Source organism: Platalea leucorodia (assembly GCF_965183815.1).
Source record: "Platalea leucorodia genome assembly, chromosome: 3".
Lineage (NCBI taxonomy): Eukaryota > Metazoa > Chordata > Aves > Pelecaniformes > Threskiornithidae > Platalea > Platalea leucorodia.
The window spans coordinates 46516347-46536187 of record NC_138825.1 but is presented as its reverse complement, the minus strand read 5'-3'; the positions used below and the strand labels follow the sequence as shown (position 1 = coordinate 46536187).

Genomic DNA, 19841 nt, shown 5'->3' with positions numbered 1-19841 from the left:
CAGATGTAATTCTGGGAAGAGAGAAGTTCTGGGTGTGGGGAGGAATGAGGAGCTATGAACATGCTTTAGGGCGAGGGTGGATAGTGTAAAGAGAACTGTAAAGGAGGGCTAAACTGTCCCTGCCCCTCTGCTCCAGCTGGGAAGTGCAGAGGATAGCTGCTCTTCAATCTGTTGAAGTAAAGCAGGGTGAGGATTGTGCTTTTTGAGGAGAAATTTAAAAGCAAAGAACAAAAAGTCAGTTATTTCAGGTGTCTTGTTATAATCCAATATCCCTTTCTGCCCTGGTTGAAGGTTCTGATACTTTCTGTAAATAAAATAATTCCTCTTACAAAATGGCTAAGACAAAGTTGTAGTGGAACCCAGGATCTATCTGAGACTATTCAAGTAATGAATTATCATGGCTTTTTAAAACTTTTGAGCAGCAGGATTGATAAAAGAGCAGCAAATACCATCTGTCTGACCTACATATTTTACCACAGTTCTTCTCAAACTGTCCAGTTGAGGTAAAATAAAAAGGAGCTGAATGGGTGTGGGAGGGGAAAGTAGCTATCTTCTGTTGCATTTGCAGGAGGTATTTGGAAGGAAAAAGAAATTGTTTATAGAGGTTGCTCTTTGGACACATTAATGTAATCCTTACTCGTTATTTCAAAGGCATACTGCTTAAACAATATCAATAGAAGGGGATGCTGCTGGACAGAATCAAGGTGGGAGGCTGGGTAGAAATGTTTATTTTGCTATGGTAAAACCACCTATTAGAACTATTGAGGTGTTGTGGGTGTACTGGCGTAGAGTGAAATTCATAGCAAGATTCATTATTGTAGCAATACTATTTAATTGTAACTCATGAAGAAGGTAGAGATTAGTTAATGTGGAGCTGTATGCTAATAAAAACATTTCTTGCAGTGTTTTCATTTGTAGTTAACGCGTGCTACAGAAGACAGTAGGCTTTAATGCGCTTATTTTACACGTTTGCAGGAGATGTGTAGAAAGCTTAGCTGCAGGGCTGGAAGCAGAACCCACGTCTGGTGAGTTGCAATTCTGGGGCCTACAACAAGATCACACTTGAAAGACATCCTGTGTTTTGTATGTGTGTTCATATGAAAATGGCAAATCCCTTATCCTTTCTGGAGCACCTGCTTTTTCTGAACCCCTTCTGGAGAGTATGGCAATAGCCAAACCTCTCTTCCCAAGCTTGGTTTCTAGTAGGTGCTTCTGCTCTTGTCTCTGCAGGCCAAGTCCCATCAGAGTCCCACTCTGCTCCTCTTTCCCCTTCCTTCCTGGCTCTGATTTTTACCTGGCTCTCAAGTCAACACATACTGGTCTGGCACCTTTAATTTCCAGCCTGAGGAGGCTCTCATGAGCAGGTGGAGAGGCTGCTGGAGGCAGTGAAACTTCATGGGCTCAGGCTGGAAGAAGGCAGTGTGCCTAGTAGCATGAAGCATGGAGACCAGTGAAGGTGCCTTGGCACTGCTGCGCTCCACTCAGGTTGGACGTGCGAGAGGCTGTTCTGTGGATCTGCATGCTGGAGGAGGTCGGGCTTCTTTGCAGCGGCTGTTGTTGGGCGGGCTCTGCTGTTCCTATGCGAATGCAATCCAACGGGCCTCTGACTGCATTTGGTGGTCGATGGGATGTTGTCTCATTTGTAACTGCTTTGCTGAATGGGGACCCAAGTGGAGTTAAAGGGCTGCAGAACTTTCCTAAAGAGCCTTTTGGTCTTCTCCCCACTGACCTCTGCCGACATCCTCCTGTGCAGCCCTGCCCCCTGCCCTGTGTGCTTGGGGGATAATTCTTACGCCTGAAACACTTCCAGGAGCTCTGTGCTGGGACAGTAGGGACAGCTGCAGAGCCAGGATGAAAAAGAATATCATAAACATGAAAAAAGTAAAGAGTGTGTGTGTGTGAAAGGGAGGAAGGTAGGGGAACAATGATTAAAAAAAAAAAAAAAAAAAAAAGCCAAAAACCAAAACACCAAACAATGCCAGAATCCCTTTTGTTCAAATAGATAAAGCCCAGCTTCTCTTTCCTGCTTTTGAAATCAGAAAATTAAGAGGTGACTCTACGAGGTAATAGTCTTTTATAGGGAACAGAGTCCTGTAAAAGAACATAAAGGGCACTAACATTTAAGAAAAGGTCAAATTATGAAAGGGATAATACAAGGTTTCTTATGCAAGAAGCAGTTCTGGTTGTGTAATTACAGCAGTCCTTTTATCTGAAGATCTCACACAGGTGTTAATTAAGCCTAATGAGGCCCCTGTGGAGCAATTGTTACTATCTACATTTTTACAGACAGAGGACCTAGAAGCTGAAAGAAATCTGGTTATTCGTTTGAGATCCTGTAATGCAGCACTGTAGAATTGGTGCTTGAGAGAGAATAAGCAGAGTGTGACTTGAAGCCACCTGGCACAGCTGTAAAATCATAGAATCATTTAGGTTGGAAAAGACCCTTAAGATCATCAAGTCCAACTGTTAACCTAGTACTGCCAGGTCCACCACTAAACCATGTCCTCAAGCACCACATGTACCCGTCTTTTAAGTACCTCCAGGGATGGAGACTCAACCGCTTCCCTGGACAGCCTGTGCCAGTGCCTGACTACCCTTTCAGTGAAGAAACTTTTCCTAATATCCAACCTAAACTTCCCCTGGCACAGCTTGAGGCTGTTCCCTCTGGGACTATCACTTGTTACTTGGTAGAAGAGACCAACACCCACCTTGCTACAACCTTCTTTCAGCTGGTTGTAGAGAGAGATAAGGTCTCCCCTCAGCCTCCTCTTTTCCAGACTAAACAACCCCAGCTCCCTCAGCTGCTCCTCCTAAGACTTGTGCTCTAGACCCTTCACCAGCTTCGTTGCCCTCCTCTGGACACGCTCCAGCACCTCGATGTCCTTCTTGTAGTGAGGGGCCCAAAACTGAATGCAGTACTTGAGATGCGGCCTCACCAGTGCCGAGTACAGGGGGACGATCACTTCCCTGGTCCTGGGCAGAACCATTTCCATGAAACTGTGCTGTATATCTCTACTGCTTTTTTTTGCCTGAAAATGTAGGTATGTGTAGATGCATAAAAAGAAACTGTGGACTAAGAAAAGTTATTCTTTCTTGATGGGCTGTCTTGGTTATGCCTGTAACTACTCCTGGGTTTGTTTTGTTTGGTTCCCCCCCTGCCCCTTTAATTTTTTTCTAACATTATGCTTAAAATTTGCAGGATCCTGTGATGGTTTGGTTAGCGTTCAGTGTTTTAAGAGCCTTATGGGAACCAGCAGTAAGTAAAATATACCTATGCTGGTGAGGTGTTGTACGTTAATTCCTTTCATGTGTTCACTTCAATCTTTCCAATGCATAGCAGATGGATAGGTTGTTTTGTGAGCTCCCTACAGGGAAATCAAACAACTCTTTACTGTTGTTTTTCTTGCTATAATACTCTTGAGCTATTGATAATTGGATGGAACAGCTCTGCTATGAGGAAAGGCTGAACGAGCTGGGGTTGTTCAGCCTGGAGAAGAGAAGGCTGCGGGGAGACCTTATTGCGGCCTTTCTATACTTAAAGGGGGCTTATGAGAAACATGGGACAGACTTTTTAGCAGGGCCAATAGTGATAGGACAAGGGGTAATGGTTTTAAACTAAAAGAGGGTAGATTCAGACTAGATATAAGGAAGAAATTTTTCACGATAAGGGTGGTGAAACACTGGAACAGGTTGCCCAGAGAGGCGGTAGATGTCCCATCCTTGAAAACGTTCAAACACGGGCTGGATGGGGCTCTGAGCAACCTGATCTGGTTGAAGATGTCCCTGCCAGTTGCAGGGGGGTGGGACTAGATGGCCTTGAAAGGTCCCTTCCATCCCAAAGCATTCTATGATTCTATGATAATTCCACAAGAAATTCTGTACAAATGCTGGTGTATGAGTGAGGGTGGGAAAACGGAGAATTTTGAGATACTCTTAGAACACTTTGTAGGATATTGGACTTTTGCGTGAGTCATCTAAGTGTTTCCTGTGTTTCTGACCATACCGCACAGAGTGTGGGTGGCTGCCTGCCTTGTATTTGTTTCCCCCTGCTCCCTGGCCAAATCCAAGATTAAGCCTGTCAAAATTGCCACCTTCATTGTGTCTGGAAGGCTCCATAAGGGATTCAATTAGGCAGGTACATCAACTCTACCGCTACTGTGATGCATTGGTATGGATATAGAGGGGTGGTGCCCCTGCATTGCCAGCTCTGCTTTGCACCCTATTGTCGTGTGGTATGGATTGGATTGGATGCTTTATAAATGACTGTGCTGTGGTGGAAATCTGAGTTTTGCAAGGCTTTGTTCCTCACATGCAGAACACACAGCTACTGTTTCAAGGGACGTGTGTTAGATTTGCTCATCTTCCGTAACAGAGGTTTGCAGGCCATGAAAGGGGAAATAGCTCAGCAAACCAAAGTAGTTTTTAGAATAAGAACCTGCTGAGCTGGTTTGGTTTTTTTGTTTGTTTGTTTTAGTTTTTAGATGGATCTAAATAAACAGCAGTCCATGAAAGTATATCACTTCCAGTACGGAGTCATTATCTAACAGGGATACCTGGGACCTTTGTTTGCTGGTAGGCAGCTGGTCTAAGCTACTTGTGAAAACACAGCTGCTCAGCAACATAATGTGTAAGATTCTGTTTTGGAAGATTTAGAAAACATTTAAAGGTAAAGACTGCTTGGGGCTATTTGTCTTCCTTGAGTTTCTGTGCCAGTTAAGGGAAGGTCTTCTCATTTTCACAGGGTGGAACAATTCATGGCAGTAAGTAGGTGGTACGAGGACTGTAACACGTGCGTAGGGAGCTGGAGAAGTCTTTGTTTCAGGGCAGCGCTTTGGCGGAAGGTAGTGCCTTGCAGGGCAATACGTTGCGCTGCCGCGAAGCTGCTGATACGAAGTACAACTTGATAACAGAGGAAGTGCCTCCTCTGAGGTTCTTGCAATGAGATGTGGCTTTGTTCCAGTTCAGTGTGAGAACTCGTTTCTGTAGAGAGGTTTACTTTGCATGGTGCTCTGAACGCCACAAACTTTCTGAATTTTTTACAGAATTTGGTGCCGTTTTGGGAATGTCAAGAAATATTGAATGTTTTGAAATTGGGGATAAATTAGAAAAAGTGTGCTTGAGATACAGTTTCTGGGGGGAAAAAAAGGGTTTACAGCATTTACATTTGATAGTCTATATTTTTGTTGCCTTCCAGAGTTGCAGGATCCAACTACAGTTGTCACTGCCCAAAATTATTTAAATTGTTTTGTGTTTACCCCCAGTCTGGTACCAAAAGCAGTCTTGGGAAAGCAATATTGAAGATGGCAGTTAGGAAACATGCAAGATCTTGGTATTTGTATATGTAAGCCAAGTAAAGAGCATGTGTAGGTCAAATAGCTAAAAAGCTTTATTTTGTCTTTTTTTGTGTCTCTGTGCCCCATCAAAAGTTAATTTTATTCTAACCTTTGTTTACATTCTGGAGTGTGGTGGGGGAAAAAGGTGTTTTGATGGAGGCCTCTGTGTAAATCTGGCAGTGTAATTCGAAGTCCAGCAGAAATCCAGGAGGAACCTAATCACATTGGGGAAAGAAAGGAGACCGAAGAAGCAGATGCTAGCTGAGGTGGAGGGTGTGGGAAGGGAAGAGGATGAAGGGGCAGAGAAACAGAGTGGGGAGAAACAGAGGTGTAAGGGTGCCTGTGAGTTTCTGAGGAGAGGAAATTGGTTCGTGAGGCCAAGTTCAAAGGGAAGGGCAGGAAATAAGTCACCAGATATTAACAGTCAGGAACTATTCTGTGTTTAAATGATTTCCTTTGTCATTGAAGTCAGATTCCTTGAGCTGGTGGAAATTACTAGATCTGACTAGAAGGAAGACATTTTTTACAATGAGGGTGGTGAAACACTGGAACAGGTTGCCCAGAGAGGTGGTAGATGTCCCATCCCTGGAATCATTCAAGGTCAGGCTGGATGGGGCTCTGAGCAACCTGATTCAGTTGAAGATGTCCCTGCTCATTACAGGGGGGGTTGGACCAGATGACCTGGAAAGGTCCCTTCCAACCCAAACCATTCTACGAGTCTATAAAATTTTAAAATTTGTGAATTGATTTTTGACTTATGGCAGGCAAAACAGTCTGAGAACAAATTACAAGCATTGTAAACTGTTCTCTCTTGTTGCATGCTTTCTTAGAATGTGGCCTTTTCTGGATGAAGTAGAACAGCGTAACTTCTGGGTGCTAGAACAGTGATGGATGGTGGAAATTGGAAATGTGGCTAGGCTGAACTAAGCTAGCATCTTTAGTAGTTTTTAAACAGTTTTTGGTTTTCCATCTACTGATCCAGAGTGCTTGGGAAGGGTATCGGCTTAATTCGAGGGCGAAGTCTTAGTTCTTGAAGAGCATTGGGCATAAGGAAGGAACAATGAAAGAGGAAATTAGATGTATGTGTTTGTGATTATATAGACTACTAAATGTGAGAGTGGAGACCTGGAATACGAGAAAACATTGAGCACTGTTGTGGGAACTCATGAAGGGGAATGCAGGGAGCAAGAGAGGAAGAAAAAAGATTTTCTTTAACCAAAATTCTGGCATCCAGGTACTCGTCTATAATGAATGGATGTGCTGTTTTAAGCTCAGTTGCCATGAAGACTTCCTTTATCTTCTCCCTTTTTGTTTCTAGGGCAAAGCTTCAAGTTTCCTTGTAGAGTTCCCCACTGCAGTTTTCAGAGCAATTGGTTTGGGGTTGTGTGCACGTATTTATATTCTCTTTATAGTTCTCTGTGTGGCATATCTGTTCTGTAAGAAAGAACGTTTGATACCTTTTCATCAGCGTGCCTTGCCACGGAAGGAAGATAACATTGTCTAATTGCATTTTGGTTTTGATGGTGCTGATCTGTAGCTGGTGGCTTAAGCAGAACTGCAAGCCAATTTCTTCACATATTACAGTCCTTGGGGAACATTGCACAATTTAGTATACACTGCATTTTAAAATCTGTGCTATTTTCTTTCAAACTTCAACTTAAAGCAACTCTACAGCTACTCACTGGTGTTTCTGAGCCGGGACTTTGTGCTGCTTTGTTGTGCATTTTTACCGCATGGCTCTTAAAAGTATGAAGATAAACCTTTGCAGAACACTTCATATGTTATCTGTACTAGTTTTGGACTTCTATCACTTAAAAAAAAAAAAAAATTCTTTCAAACAGTGTCCTTTAGGATGGTATTCTCAATATATTCAGGTTAGGCAATAACAAAGGAGCCTTTTCTTTGTTTGACAGCTGGAACAAAGCACTTTAGATTCACAATATGTGCTTAAATAGAGCCTGGTACAAAAAAATCCCAACATAATCTGTGTCTCTAGTCATAAAATCCTTCATATAAAAGTCCAGATATAGTCCATCAGATTTTTTAATTTCTTGTTAGAGTATTTAGAACTTGCTTTATAAAAATGACCAGTATCTCACAATATAATGTAATTAGTTGTAGAATATTGCATTGTTTCACTGTTAATTGACTGGCCTGTCTTCTAATCAACCCATGACATTTATTCAGAGGCAGTGAAGAAAGGCAGATGTTGGCTTAGAGATTCCTGGAACAAGGAAAGGGACATAGTGAGCTGCGGTTGAATCATCCCCAGTCAACATTAATATATAGCTGACAGTTGTTCATGTATGTGAACTGTGCTGATTGGAAGCCTTTACCAAGGCTCTTCCTCTACCATCTCCAATAAAAGAAGGAGCTATATTGCAAGCCAAGGAGCTTTGCATTGATTTCTGCTAGCTTCCTTGTCTTGAGGGATCTTTTTAAGAGTAGAATTTAATTCAGAATAGGGATCTGTGCCATTGTACTGCATAGCCTTACTTTTTAAAAAATGCAGATTCAGCCTGGAATGAGTGGTACGTGTTTTTCTTTTATTTCTGTACAATTTCATATGTAGTGACAGTACTGTCAGCACTGCTTACAAAATAATGTTGATATCAAATAAAGTACACTAGCAATCAGCTTGTTTTTTCCTTTAATGTATCTTTCAATGTTATTGTAAATTATTTTTACTGTAAAGTCATTTTAGAAATGTAGGCATCTCAGTGGTTTCATTGGAAATTTGATGTTTATGAAAGAATATGAAAAGCAAACAGTCAACAGGGCACTGTTTGTTTTGTATTGTGTCTTGACTAAAACAGAAATGATGTCTCCAAAAATGCCTATGCATTAAACCCCTTGTGCTGTTCAAAGGAATTTACAAATGCAGCAAATCTGAAGATGAAGACTATATGAGATAGACACCGTATAGAATTGTACCTTTATTTTAGTGCAATTACAGAGATGAGTAAGGGGTTGCCACATACAGAAAATTGCCTGCCGTTTCAGCAACTGTTATGCATGTCAGGCACTTCAAGAAATGTAATTTCTCCAGCATTTAGAAAATTATGGAAGTGGTTAGTTTATGCTGTAATGTAAAATACTTATGAAGCTCTTACTATTAAAAATACTATAAAAACTTAATGTTTTTCAAAGTATCAGATTAAGAGCAGTGGAGATTATGCAGCTTCTGGTACACTGAAATTATTGTACATCATTTTCACCCATATTGTATGTCTGATGCTTTGTCCTCTCCATTTGTCTTTTTGGCTGTCATTTGTTTTGTTGATTGTAAACTTATTGGAGTAGGAGGTGGGGTTTTTTTGTTTGTTTGTTGTTTTTTTTTTTTTTCCCTGTTCTCTGAGCCTAGTATGATTGGAGGCTGCATTGGAGGCTCTTGTGTGAAATGATAGTGGCAAATAATAACTACTTTGCTTGCAGGATAGTCATGTTACAGGAAATTGTGATGTAGGTTTATCCAGATAGTCCTGATGTGCCTTAAACTCAGCCCAGAAAGAACAGCTGTGAGGATAGCCTACATCATTGCCAGGCGGTAATGAGAAAGAAACATGGGAAAGCAAAATTTTTGTAATGCTGGCCAAGTAACTTAAGAGATTAATCACCCAAGTCAGGACTCCGACGTTTCCTGCTGGGCTCTCACCCCCCTCCTTTCCCAGAGGTGTGCTGGAAGAACCTTCCTGGCTCTGCCGCTTCTCGCTAATCTTCCTGCTGACGTTGAGAGTAACTGTACCTACACCCTCACAAAACCCACTGAGTCCTATGGCTTGAGCCCATAAATCACTACTGTGTTTAATTACTGCCGAGAGACAGAGAATGTTACAGATCTGAGCAGCAGTCTGTCAGCGGTGTTGCTGCTATGGATGTTTTACGAAATAGGGGCACTGGTCAAAATTTATGCTGGAAGTCTACGCTAGGCTTGCACTAGCACCCTTCTGGGAAGAAGTTTCGTATACAGCATAGTCTTTTCAGTGTTAAGCTGTAAACTGTAGGTGGGAAACTTGGTGTTGTGCTTTGGGGGAAGCATCAGTGAAACTTCTGAGAGTTTAGCTTTTGTTCAAAGCCTAAATTGAATGCTCTTAAGTTCAATATGAATTAGAGGGGAAAAAATCAATATCTGCCAGTGTGTCAAGCCGCTTCTTATAAGAAGCGTAACAGCTGAAACGTGTTTGTTCTTGTATTTTTTAAAGCTTTCAGACTTCCCAACTCTGTTGCAACACTGACATTCGGTACATTATATTCTGAAACATTATATATGTTTTAAGGACACAGCAATTTCCTGGCTTGTAGCTGGTGTGGACTGATGGGGGGAAATGCAGAGCTTGCTGGGAGGCAGAGAGTCTGCCTGAGCAGTTCTTGTAAGAAATCCTTCAGACACTGTTCTCCGTTGCTTCTCTCACAGGGACTATTTCTAGTACTAGGTTCCCTTCCCTTTCCTCCCCCACCCAATTTGTGTATACTCGTTTCTTGCTGCTAGGAAAGAAAAAGGAGTGGAGAGGTGGTAGACAGCTGATGTCACCTGCAGTAGGGGAAGCTCGCGGCATCAAATGTGACATCAGGTCATCGGTGTGCGTTTTGGCTACTCTGATGCCTTGAGTTTGGCTGGGAATGCAGGAGACCTGTTCTCTTGTACTCTTCAGGTAACTAGTCTTTTAATTTGAATTAGCACCAGAATCGGAGGCAAACTCAGTAGGGTAAAGCAGGAATCAGAAGGGTTTGTCACCTCTACTAACAGCGCCAAATAACTGAGGAATACACACAAAACAAAGAATTATGGAGTTGTAGCACACTGCAGATTTTTGGCCCTCCTGCTTTTGAGGTGATTTCTGTAGCAGTTGCTTCTGACTCCAAAGAATGCTCAGCAGCCAGGAGTTTGATTTGCTCAGCTGTTCCTCAAGGTCGTTTTGATAGTTCAAGAGCATAACTCGAGTGCTTAATTTCACAAAGTTGCCTTTTTGGTTGGAGTGGAAAAAATTAAGTGGTGGGTAAGCGTGGTAATTTCATTTGCATTTTGCTCTAGCAGCCATTATGCTCTAGCCTTTTATGAACTGACCAGGAATGCTTGGCTATGGTACCCAGGGGCTGATAGCCTTGTTTGAAAAGCTTTAGTCTCTGCTTACTGGCCTTTCCAGGAGCTGCTTTTTCCACTGACTGCTGGAAGTATTCCAAGGACCCTGGCCCAAATAGCATTTTGGTTCAGATTAGGTGTGTGAGATTTTGAAGGGAATCTCCCAATTGTCCTGTTGACCGTACTTTGCTTTGCATTGTAGAACAGTCTTGGAGTGCATGGACTGGTTTTCTTTCAGGTGGAACAAAGTCTGAAGATGTGCTCTGGCGGTGTACCCGAGGGGCTCCAACTACTAACTGGCCTTTGGTCCATGGGACTACACTGAACCTAGTCTGAAGTAAGACCCTCTGAACTGCAGATGGTGGTTGCTCAGTGCTGAATTGTTTTGCTCTGTAGATGTGCTCCTGTTGGTCCATGTAGTCAGAAGGGTAGGCACAGCTCTGGGGTACAGCTGCTGCTCCTGTCACTCCAACAGGCTCTTCCAGTGTCTGTCCCCAGTCCCGTGCCTTCTTGGGGCCAGCCTTGCCCGGGTGTGCAGTTTAACTCTGCACCGGGTTTATTTTGTTGGTTTCCATATGCCGGGCTGAATGGAAGGTAGAAAAGGTTTTGCTCTGCACCAGTGACCAGACGGCACATGGTAAGGGCTACCCGTTCAACTATCCAAATGTAATCTGGAGTTCCGTTTTACACATATCTGGTGTGTTAGGACTTGCAAGGAATTGACTGTCTTCTACTGTGTATCTTTTTGGTACTGTTAAATGGTTAATTATTTTATCCTTAAATTAAGAGCACATGCATACTCCAGCTGCTTGTAACACCTTCATTTCTGATCACAGTATATGTCTTTACATACCCTATTTTGGATATGAATTGGTCTGCATGTTCTCCTGCAAGTAATTTTTCAGGCAGCCAATGCTAGTATTTGGGCTATAGACACCTTGTTTACTAGTCTGCTTTCCAGCTGCATTTCAGTCACATATTCAACCGCTGCATTAGATTCCTCACTTTCTAGCCTTTGTAGTATTGCTTTAGCTAATGTAAGTGTCTCTGTCCTGGAAAATGAGTGGTGCAATTTGAACCTGACAATGCCTAAGTTGTTAATGTGCAGGGAAAGTGAAGAAGGAATGCTTTGTTTTATTTCTAGTTTAAAAAAAAAAAAAAAAAAGAAACCACCTAATAAGATCATCAGACTTCAGATTTAAAATTACCAAATGGGGTATGTGTTTATATAATTCATAATTCCATTTTGAAATTCTCTGTCACAGTATATTTTGGAGGCCAAATGCATAGATAGCCAGAGAAAAGAGAAGTTTGTGGTGGTTAGATGTTGGTGATTTTTTTTTTTCTTTTTCCCCCTTTTCTTGATCTAGGAGTAATGTCTTGCTCAGGACGTCTTTCAGCTGACAAACATTAGAGGTTCAGGAGCAGTATCAAGGTGGAGGGGCACTTTGCACCCTGGTTCTTAGTCTCTCTAAAGGCCTGCTGCTGTGTGTGGTTGGAGACAGACTACTAGAAGAGGGTCTTTGGATCTGAACGTGGGACTTGTTTAGTTCTTATGAAATAGGTAACAATATCTTTGATGCTGAGTGTACAAAAACACTTCGGTCATCTTGGAAGCTTTACCTTTTTAAGAAAGTGAATGCTGGGCAGGTTACCTGGCTCTGGAAGTATCTAGCAGGTAAGAAAAAGATTTTAGGGCTGTAATGTGTGATTTACACATGTAAACCGTGCACAAATCCTGCTTTCGATCCTTCAGATTTTTGGGGGAAGTGAGGGAAGGAGGGAGGGGGTTCTTTACAGGATTGTGGGGCAGGATCAAATGGCTTTCTCTAAGGAAATGTTTCTTCACCTAGTTCAACTAATGTCCAGCAATTTGTAGAATAGCATGATTGATCATCTTCCCACCTATCAGCAAAGAACAGACATAAATAAACATAAATATATGCAGTATGTAGCAAACGAGGTTCTACCCTTACTGTAGTAATTTTCTTAAATGTTTTTTAAATGATGATAAATAGTTCTGATAAAGTGAACCTTCTCTTCAAGGGAATAAAACCAACATCAGAATATGTAAAAAGTAGAGAGGTAGCCAGATGTTCTCATATGGTCAATTAAAAATTATGGAAATTGCTTCCTTTGCTCAAAGCTATTACAAAACATGATCTTTGGAGACAATGCAGTTTTCCGACTGCTGTCTGTTTAATTGAGAACAGCAGTTAGTCAGCATCTTCCAGGCCTGTACCCTGGGTTGGCTTTAAATTGAGTGGGATGTCTGAAGTACACCAGGCAGTAACGGGTTGGGATGGAGGGTAATTTAAGGACTGACTTTGGCTGTTCGCACTGAAGTAGAAGCTTCGTCTAGGGTATCTGTAGGACTGTTGCAAGGCAGCAAGCTAGCAATAGAATACAGTGAAATAAAAGGCTGGTAAAGAGACTTAAGCCTTATTCCAAATGCTTGTCTGTAAAACAGTATGCATTGGATACATTAAAGTTCCTTCATTTAAGAACATCAAACAGGAGGGATTGCTTTTTGCATGTAAGCTGTGTGTTAAATGACTTATTTTGAAGTGAAGTATGGGAGAGAGGAGCAAAGTATTAAGCCTTTGTGTGTGATGGAGGTATCTGAGAGTGTGTAGTTTCTTTCGGTATCTCAGTCTATTAGTGAGCTCTGGGATCTTGTGAAGGTCTTTTCTGTGTTGAAATAATGTGCTTAAAAGACTTAAAATGAAGGTAAAAGGAAGTGGTGTCCTTGAGTCTGATGGCTTATGATAGCAAAGGCCTTCCGTGTCTGCTTCTTGGCTGGAAAATCCTACAAAATACGGTGAGAAGGGATCTCAGGAGAAAACATGTGATCTTGCTGGCCGTGACCTTAAAAACTATGCCAGAGCTGTTCCTGAGAGCTGTTTGTCTGACCTGAAAACCAACACTGGTGGAGATTTCCTGGCCGTCCCAAGCAGTTAGTGCTTTACTATCTATAATGTTTTTCCTCATCTCCTTTACTGCGACTCACGTTCTGGGGAGAGGTGAAAAGCATTGTATTACCGCTTTCTTTGCTGCTTCCTGGTATGTAATAGTACTGGAAATTACTCACACCAGATCGAGGAACTCTGCTTATTGCTGTCTTTTTCACATGTCCTATTTGCTGGACTTGTGATCATTTCCATTACTTCCGCTTGATGCGGATCTCTCTTGAGCTGCAGTGCTGGAAGCTGGACTGAGATAAGCCTTATTTGCGTGGTTCCCTGCTCCGCAGCTGGCACTGAGGTGCCTTGGTCTCTCCATGCACTGAAGACATCAGCCACGTGAAACCGAGGGGTCTCCTTTCCAGGAGAGGAGCCTAAAAGCCGAGTGCTGCAGTGTTCAGCTCAGTGGTGGTGGAGTCTCTTGAGATGTAACCCCTAACCGCAAAGCTGAAAGGGTAAACCATCATTTAGTGCTGAGAGATGACGAGCAGATATGGCCAGCAATAGTACTTATAAAATGCCAGTGAAACAAATTATTTAGAAACGTCTGTTAGTAGAAACTAATTGAATTCTGTGTAGACTGGAATATATAAAGGAGGATGCAGCCAAGAATTAATGAGAGAGAGAGTGATCTGGCACGTGGATCCCCTCATCTCTTTTTCCTTCTCAAAATAGCCTGTTTCTAGGGCCAGGATGGGTAGGAGTAGAACGATGAAACAACTGAATGCACAAACATAGTGTGACCATAATTATGTCGAAGAACAATGACAACATCATTGAATGGCTGTAGAGAGTTGCCACAAGTCCCGCTTGGGTAACACGGGAAGCCCAATGGTGAATGGTTTGAGTAAAAATGAGGCGCTTCCATGTGTTTTGGCATTTGGTGATCATTGGTCACAACCAGCCCTTGCTTTTCTGTTTGTAACAGTGGTATTTTTGATGGCTGTGTTTGAAATTCCACACGAAATGCGAATGCTGATTATGTTTCTTCTGGTCAAAGCATGGGCTCAGAAGTCTCATCTGGGCCCAAATCCCAGGTTCCTTGTGGTGATAGGGATAGGATGAATCTGTTTAGCTGTGGTCCCTGGGAAACACACCACAGATGTGGTTCACCTCCACTGCTGAAAAGATGTTTCTCCTTTGCAGGAAGAGTGTGCACACATGTACATGTGGTTGTTGGGGCAAGGCCTGGACCCTGCAGTAACTTGTTTGGTGATCATTTCCGCTAGAGCCTTTTGGCAGCGTTTTGCACCCTAATAACAACAACATGAGTTTAATTACCCTGGAACAGTCTGCTGGCCTGGGGAGAAGATCTAGTCTCAATAGTACGTCCTGTGTCTTTATTCCACCCCATTTGCACAGAAGCAGAAGGAAGATCAATGCTAATGATAGATTATTGTAAAAAATGGATCATTTCACCAGATCAGCAAACGTAAACACCCCCTCTTCTTAAAACCCCTTTGAGGATAAAGAAAGAAAATAAGCAGTAAAAAGCACGCACAGATGGATGTTATTCTGATAGTAACATGTTGTATTGAAAATGTTAGAAGGGAAGAAATGCTAATCACGCAAAATTGTAGGCAGTGAGGTCACGAGGAAAGTACTGAACTGTAAAGGTTTTCCATTTGTGGGCTAGCTCAAAACTCTGATTTGACTAATGTATCATCAAAGGTGTTCTGGCTTGGACCAGCCAGGCTTGTTATCTGTCACGTATGTGATTTTTGCTAGTACACTGGCACTATAGAGAATAGACGTACCAGAAATAATAATTTGTAATTGGAACTATGTTCCTTTGTTTTCTACACAGGGAAAGAAAACAAAATAACTACTAACTTATATAAAGAAGTGCTTACTCTAAGAAATTCCTAGAGTTATGCTAGAGTCAAAGCACTCTCTTAAGGACCACTGTTATTTTTATTTAAAGTTGAAAGTGAATCTTTTTGTTGGATGATAAAGTAAGCATAATTTGGGAGAGCCTGGAATGAGATAATTGTTTAATTGCTATAATTGCACGTGCATTTTCTGCTGAAATATATTGCTGACATAGCATATGTGATTCTTCAGTTCTTGACCTAATAACAGTGCAATTTTTTAAAAGGTCAGACTTTAAATGTATAACTGCCATCTACGATTGTTTTGAAACTGGAGCAGTGAAGAGTAGGAGTTTTCTTTGAATTGAATTCAGAGCTGTTACTCTAGGAAAAGAGCACAGATGATAACTTTGAGCCAATTCTTTGGAGCCTTACCAAATAAAAACTCTGTGAAAGTGCTGAGAAGCCTGCAGTTTTGTCCTTGTCATAGAGGAAAGTAGCTTAGCATCCTGGTTATCTGATGTTCTCCATTGTAGTCTTAGTAATTCATCCTTGAGCAAAACAGACTGATATATTTTATCAAAAGGGGAAGAAACATCTGTGAAGTGGATTTTGGTTTTTGTTGATCAACCTTTTTTCTTCTTCAGGTAAAATGGAACCTTTTTATCACTGTTAAGTAACTTTTAAAAAATGTTATTTAATTTCTAGCTGATAAATTTAGACGGAAACTGGAAGAACTGGAGAAAGAGAGAAATTCTTTAAAATTTCGGCTTCCTTCAAGGCATCCTTCAATTAGCAGTTTTTTGGATAGGTTCATTATCCAAGTTCAAGCAGCATTGCGCTGGGCTGCCGATCATCGGTAAGTTTGTTGATTCCTTATTATGTAAAATGCCACTTCTGTTTTTCTCAAAATGTGGAAACAATTTATGAATAATTTTAATAGAGAGTTTTAAGGACCTTCTAACATATCAATATGGAGCTTGTTTATGAAAATTCCCCTCCCCTCCCCCCCCCCCCCCCCCTTTTTTTTTTCTTTCTACAATTCTTTCAGAATTGCCCTGAAAAACATTGATCGTGATGACCTGGTGAATTAAATGGAACTTTTCTCACTGATGTTGAGTGGGAAGGGGATTGAATCCTTGACACGGCAGCTTGAGCATACAACAGCAAGGCAGCTTGAGCAATGGTTCCCCATGGAGTTAATTCTGATGCTGCTTTTCAGGCGATGAAAGGCTATTTAAATATAAAGTAAAAACAGATTCTTTTTTGATATGCATAGATCTTTGGGAGCTTCCTTTTATGCGTCACTTGTTAGGTGGCAGTAATGTGCTCAGCACTGTACAAAGTCATAAAAATAAATTCTCAGCCTTCTCTTGAAGGGATAACAACTTCAAAGACTGGGGGAATGTGAGATGTGTTGGATGACCCAAGGGAGGTAGTTAGCTTAGGAAGAAAAGAAAGAGTTGTCTCTATTTCTAGGTCTTTCTTCATTTATGCTGCTGGTTACTGTTGTTAGAAGTAAGAGGATTCTTCATAGGTATTGGAAACTATTCTCAAATGTAATAGCACAAATGAAAGAAGAAAAACTTTTTGTTTTCTGGTAGCTTGTACATATAAAGGCTGCAGTGTGCTAGTCAATACATCAGGGTGTAATTTTTGATATACATGAAAATTAGATAAAATCAGTACAGATGATAGGATTTTATTGCGAAATTTGAGACTTTTAAGGGTATTTTTAGGTTCTATTTATAGTATTTAGTAATGAGGCAGGTTTAAAACAAACTGCACTCCCTCAGAGCTGTTTCCTTCTACCTTCTGAGGCCCGAAGAAGCTGTTTTACCATTCCTTAAAGATGAGGATAGAACATTCTGTATTTTGTCATTATGATGTGTTCTCTCTATGCGTTAATTTGTAGTAATGGTTTTGGCTCTAGAGGTGGTGTTGTCTTCAGTGTCATATAAACTGAGTCACTAAAGCATCCTTGAAATATATAGTCTGCTTATTTTTTTCTATAGAATGTATATATAATATATTTTTATATATAAAATACATATTTTTATTTATATATAATGTATACATTTATGAAAGTGTTCCTGTTCTTTAGATGATTATGTCTGTAACTCTTCTCTTTGTACAGGTCTGGGAGCAGTGCCATTCTTCAGGGTCAGATGAATACCCTCTTCACTTTTCTGTCTTGTGCACACTCCTTTCTTTGAGCTTGAGTTTGACTGTTGTTGTTCTGACACCCTTTCTTTTTCTCGCGTGATTCTTGTAGCCTTTCACATCGCTTTGTCTGTGGTCTGACTCTTGTTGATGCAGCAAGCGTACCTTTTGTCTTCAATAGGGGTGTTTAAAATTTTTTTTGTTCCAACAGTATTTTTAGATAGTACAGGGTGTGAAACATGACCACTTCTTCAAGGAAAATTTGTAGGCCTCAGCTTTTATTTTCTTTTTGAATTGGAACAAAACCAATATACCCAAGATTTCTTTTTTTACCTGGAAAATTAAAAAGATGATCAGACTAGTCCCAGAAGACCAGATCATTGCAGTTTTACTGTTGTCAAGCCAGTCTCATCTTTTTGCAAATAACTTTTAAAATGAAAAGTGTGTATGGCAGTTATTCGTTTAATACATGAGACTGAAATTCATGCCGGGTTTTGTTTTACTTGATTAAATTATGAGATGAGTTTTTAGGTGAATGCATTTGGTATTGACACAGGATATTGGAGGCAGGTGGTAGGAGCCAGGTTTGGTTATGTTTAGCTTAGGAACAATACCGTGTTCGTGCAATCACCCACGCTTGGTGAGATCAGAGAGATCTTGTTTCTGTTTCCTCAGTATCAAGTAGGCAGATGTACATGGGATTTCCAAGGAGGTTATGAGAATAACCAATGTTTATTCTAGAATGTTTCCTAAATTTTGACCAGCCACTCAGAATTTTCTGTTGCATACAGCTCTCGGAAAGATGCAGCTCTTACAAAAAGATGGTGCCTTCCGAGCTGCTGGGAAGTGTGGTCACACGTGTGGTGGCCTAGCACTTTGGAAGATGGGTGTCTCTTTGATCTATTTTATTATTACAGAAATACAGTTACACTCTCATTATGTCTATTTTATTTAAGTATTAATGCCATTTATTTTAGTGCCAGGGTTTTATTTTGCTTTTTCAGTACATTCTTCAGCCCACAGAGAGGGAGCAAAGCATACTTGTCTTCTGATGGTCCTGCAGAAGAGACGGGACCCTCTTGTTCTACACACTTGTTAAACAGTTGTGCATGGAGATCATAATTGTGTGATTAATCATGCTTAAAACAGACTTGTGATGCATGTTTTGTATGTGGCATGGATGTACTTGCTTTGCAAGGTTACCATGGGAAATCATGCTTCAGAAACATCCTTTGTTTGAGACAGAGTTGTTTTTTTTTTTTTTTTTTTTTAAAACAAGATATTGAAATGCATCTGTACCCTTTATGTGGAAATGCACGCACTTGTCTCTGGAGTTGGACACAGAAATGCAATAGGCCTTGCAAGCACGCATGCTCTTATGCAGGAGCATGCAAGACAAAATAGGTTTGCATTGTTTGCATGTGCATTCTGAGAGGCTGATTATAGATTTGACACTTAATGTAATGCACTGATTACCTTGGGGTCCAATCATGCAAACATTTACAGCTGAGGGCTGCACAGACCACTGTGAGGAATCCCACTGACTGTGATTTTGAAAGAACTCGCTGTGCAAGAGAGAAGTAAAATTTGGCATCGTGGACCAAACACTCCAGATGATCTCTAATGTAGTCTCCAAAAGCTGACAGAAGCTGCAAAAATGGCTTTGGCAAGTTTCTAAACTTCTGTCTAAGAGATATTTTTTTTTTTCTGTATTGATAGAAATTACATGCCTTAGTTTTGTCTCTTTCAAGGCAGTGATGGATAAATTTCTGAAATATGAAAAAGCTGGGGGAAGCCTGAAGCTATACAAGTTTTCCTTTTTCCTTCTTCAGCGTGTTGTTAAAACAGTGTAAATGTTTGAGATAATAAAGGAAGACATGCCAAAGAAAAATCTCTTGTTCTCTAACTGTATCCATTTAAGATGTAATCACTCTGGTGATGGAGTGTTATGACTCTGAAGGTAACATGTAGCATTCTGATCACTATTTGAGATATCGATACTCAGAGATAATGCTAATTTTTAGCTTTTTTCTTTTTTTTTTTCCAAAGGGTTAGACATGAAGAAACCCAGCTTTGGCATGAAAATGAACATAAACTTTTGAGATCTACTTATCAGGAGAGGACACAAGTTTCGGCCACAAAACGAAACCAACTTTTTCAAGAAAAGAAATGGTTACAGGTAACAGGACGGCAAAATTGTCTATAAGAACCAGTGCTGTGTGGAGAAAAGCTTGTAAGCTGTCACATAGAATTAAATAAATTTATTGTAATAGTGACTTTGCTTCTGTGCAGCAATTAGAGCCTTGGCTGTAGTCCAGTTGATAATCTAAGTGATGATTGGTGATGGCAGCCACAGGAGTTGTGTTAATCTCGTTATGGAGAAGCAGAACTGGAAGGCTTGGTGTCTTGTGTGTGCTTTAACTTCCCTCATTATCTTTTTAAGTGTAGTCTTTATGTTCTAATTTGCCATTTTAATATTTCACTGATCTTC

General features: G+C 40.9%; 1 protein-coding gene across 1 annotated transcript in view; it reads left to right on the top strand.

Moving 5' to 3' along the window:
- DISC1 (DISC1 scaffold protein) overlaps positions 1-19841 on the top strand; it is a gene marked incomplete at its 5' end in the record, with an annotated part of 189232 nt that overhangs the window by 27105 nt on the left and 142286 nt on the right. Inside the window, 2 exon segments of the mRNA XM_082305578.1 lie at positions 15896-16046; positions 19400-19529. Coding sequence (XP_082161704.1) covers positions 15896-16046; positions 19400-19529 — 281 coding nt within the window.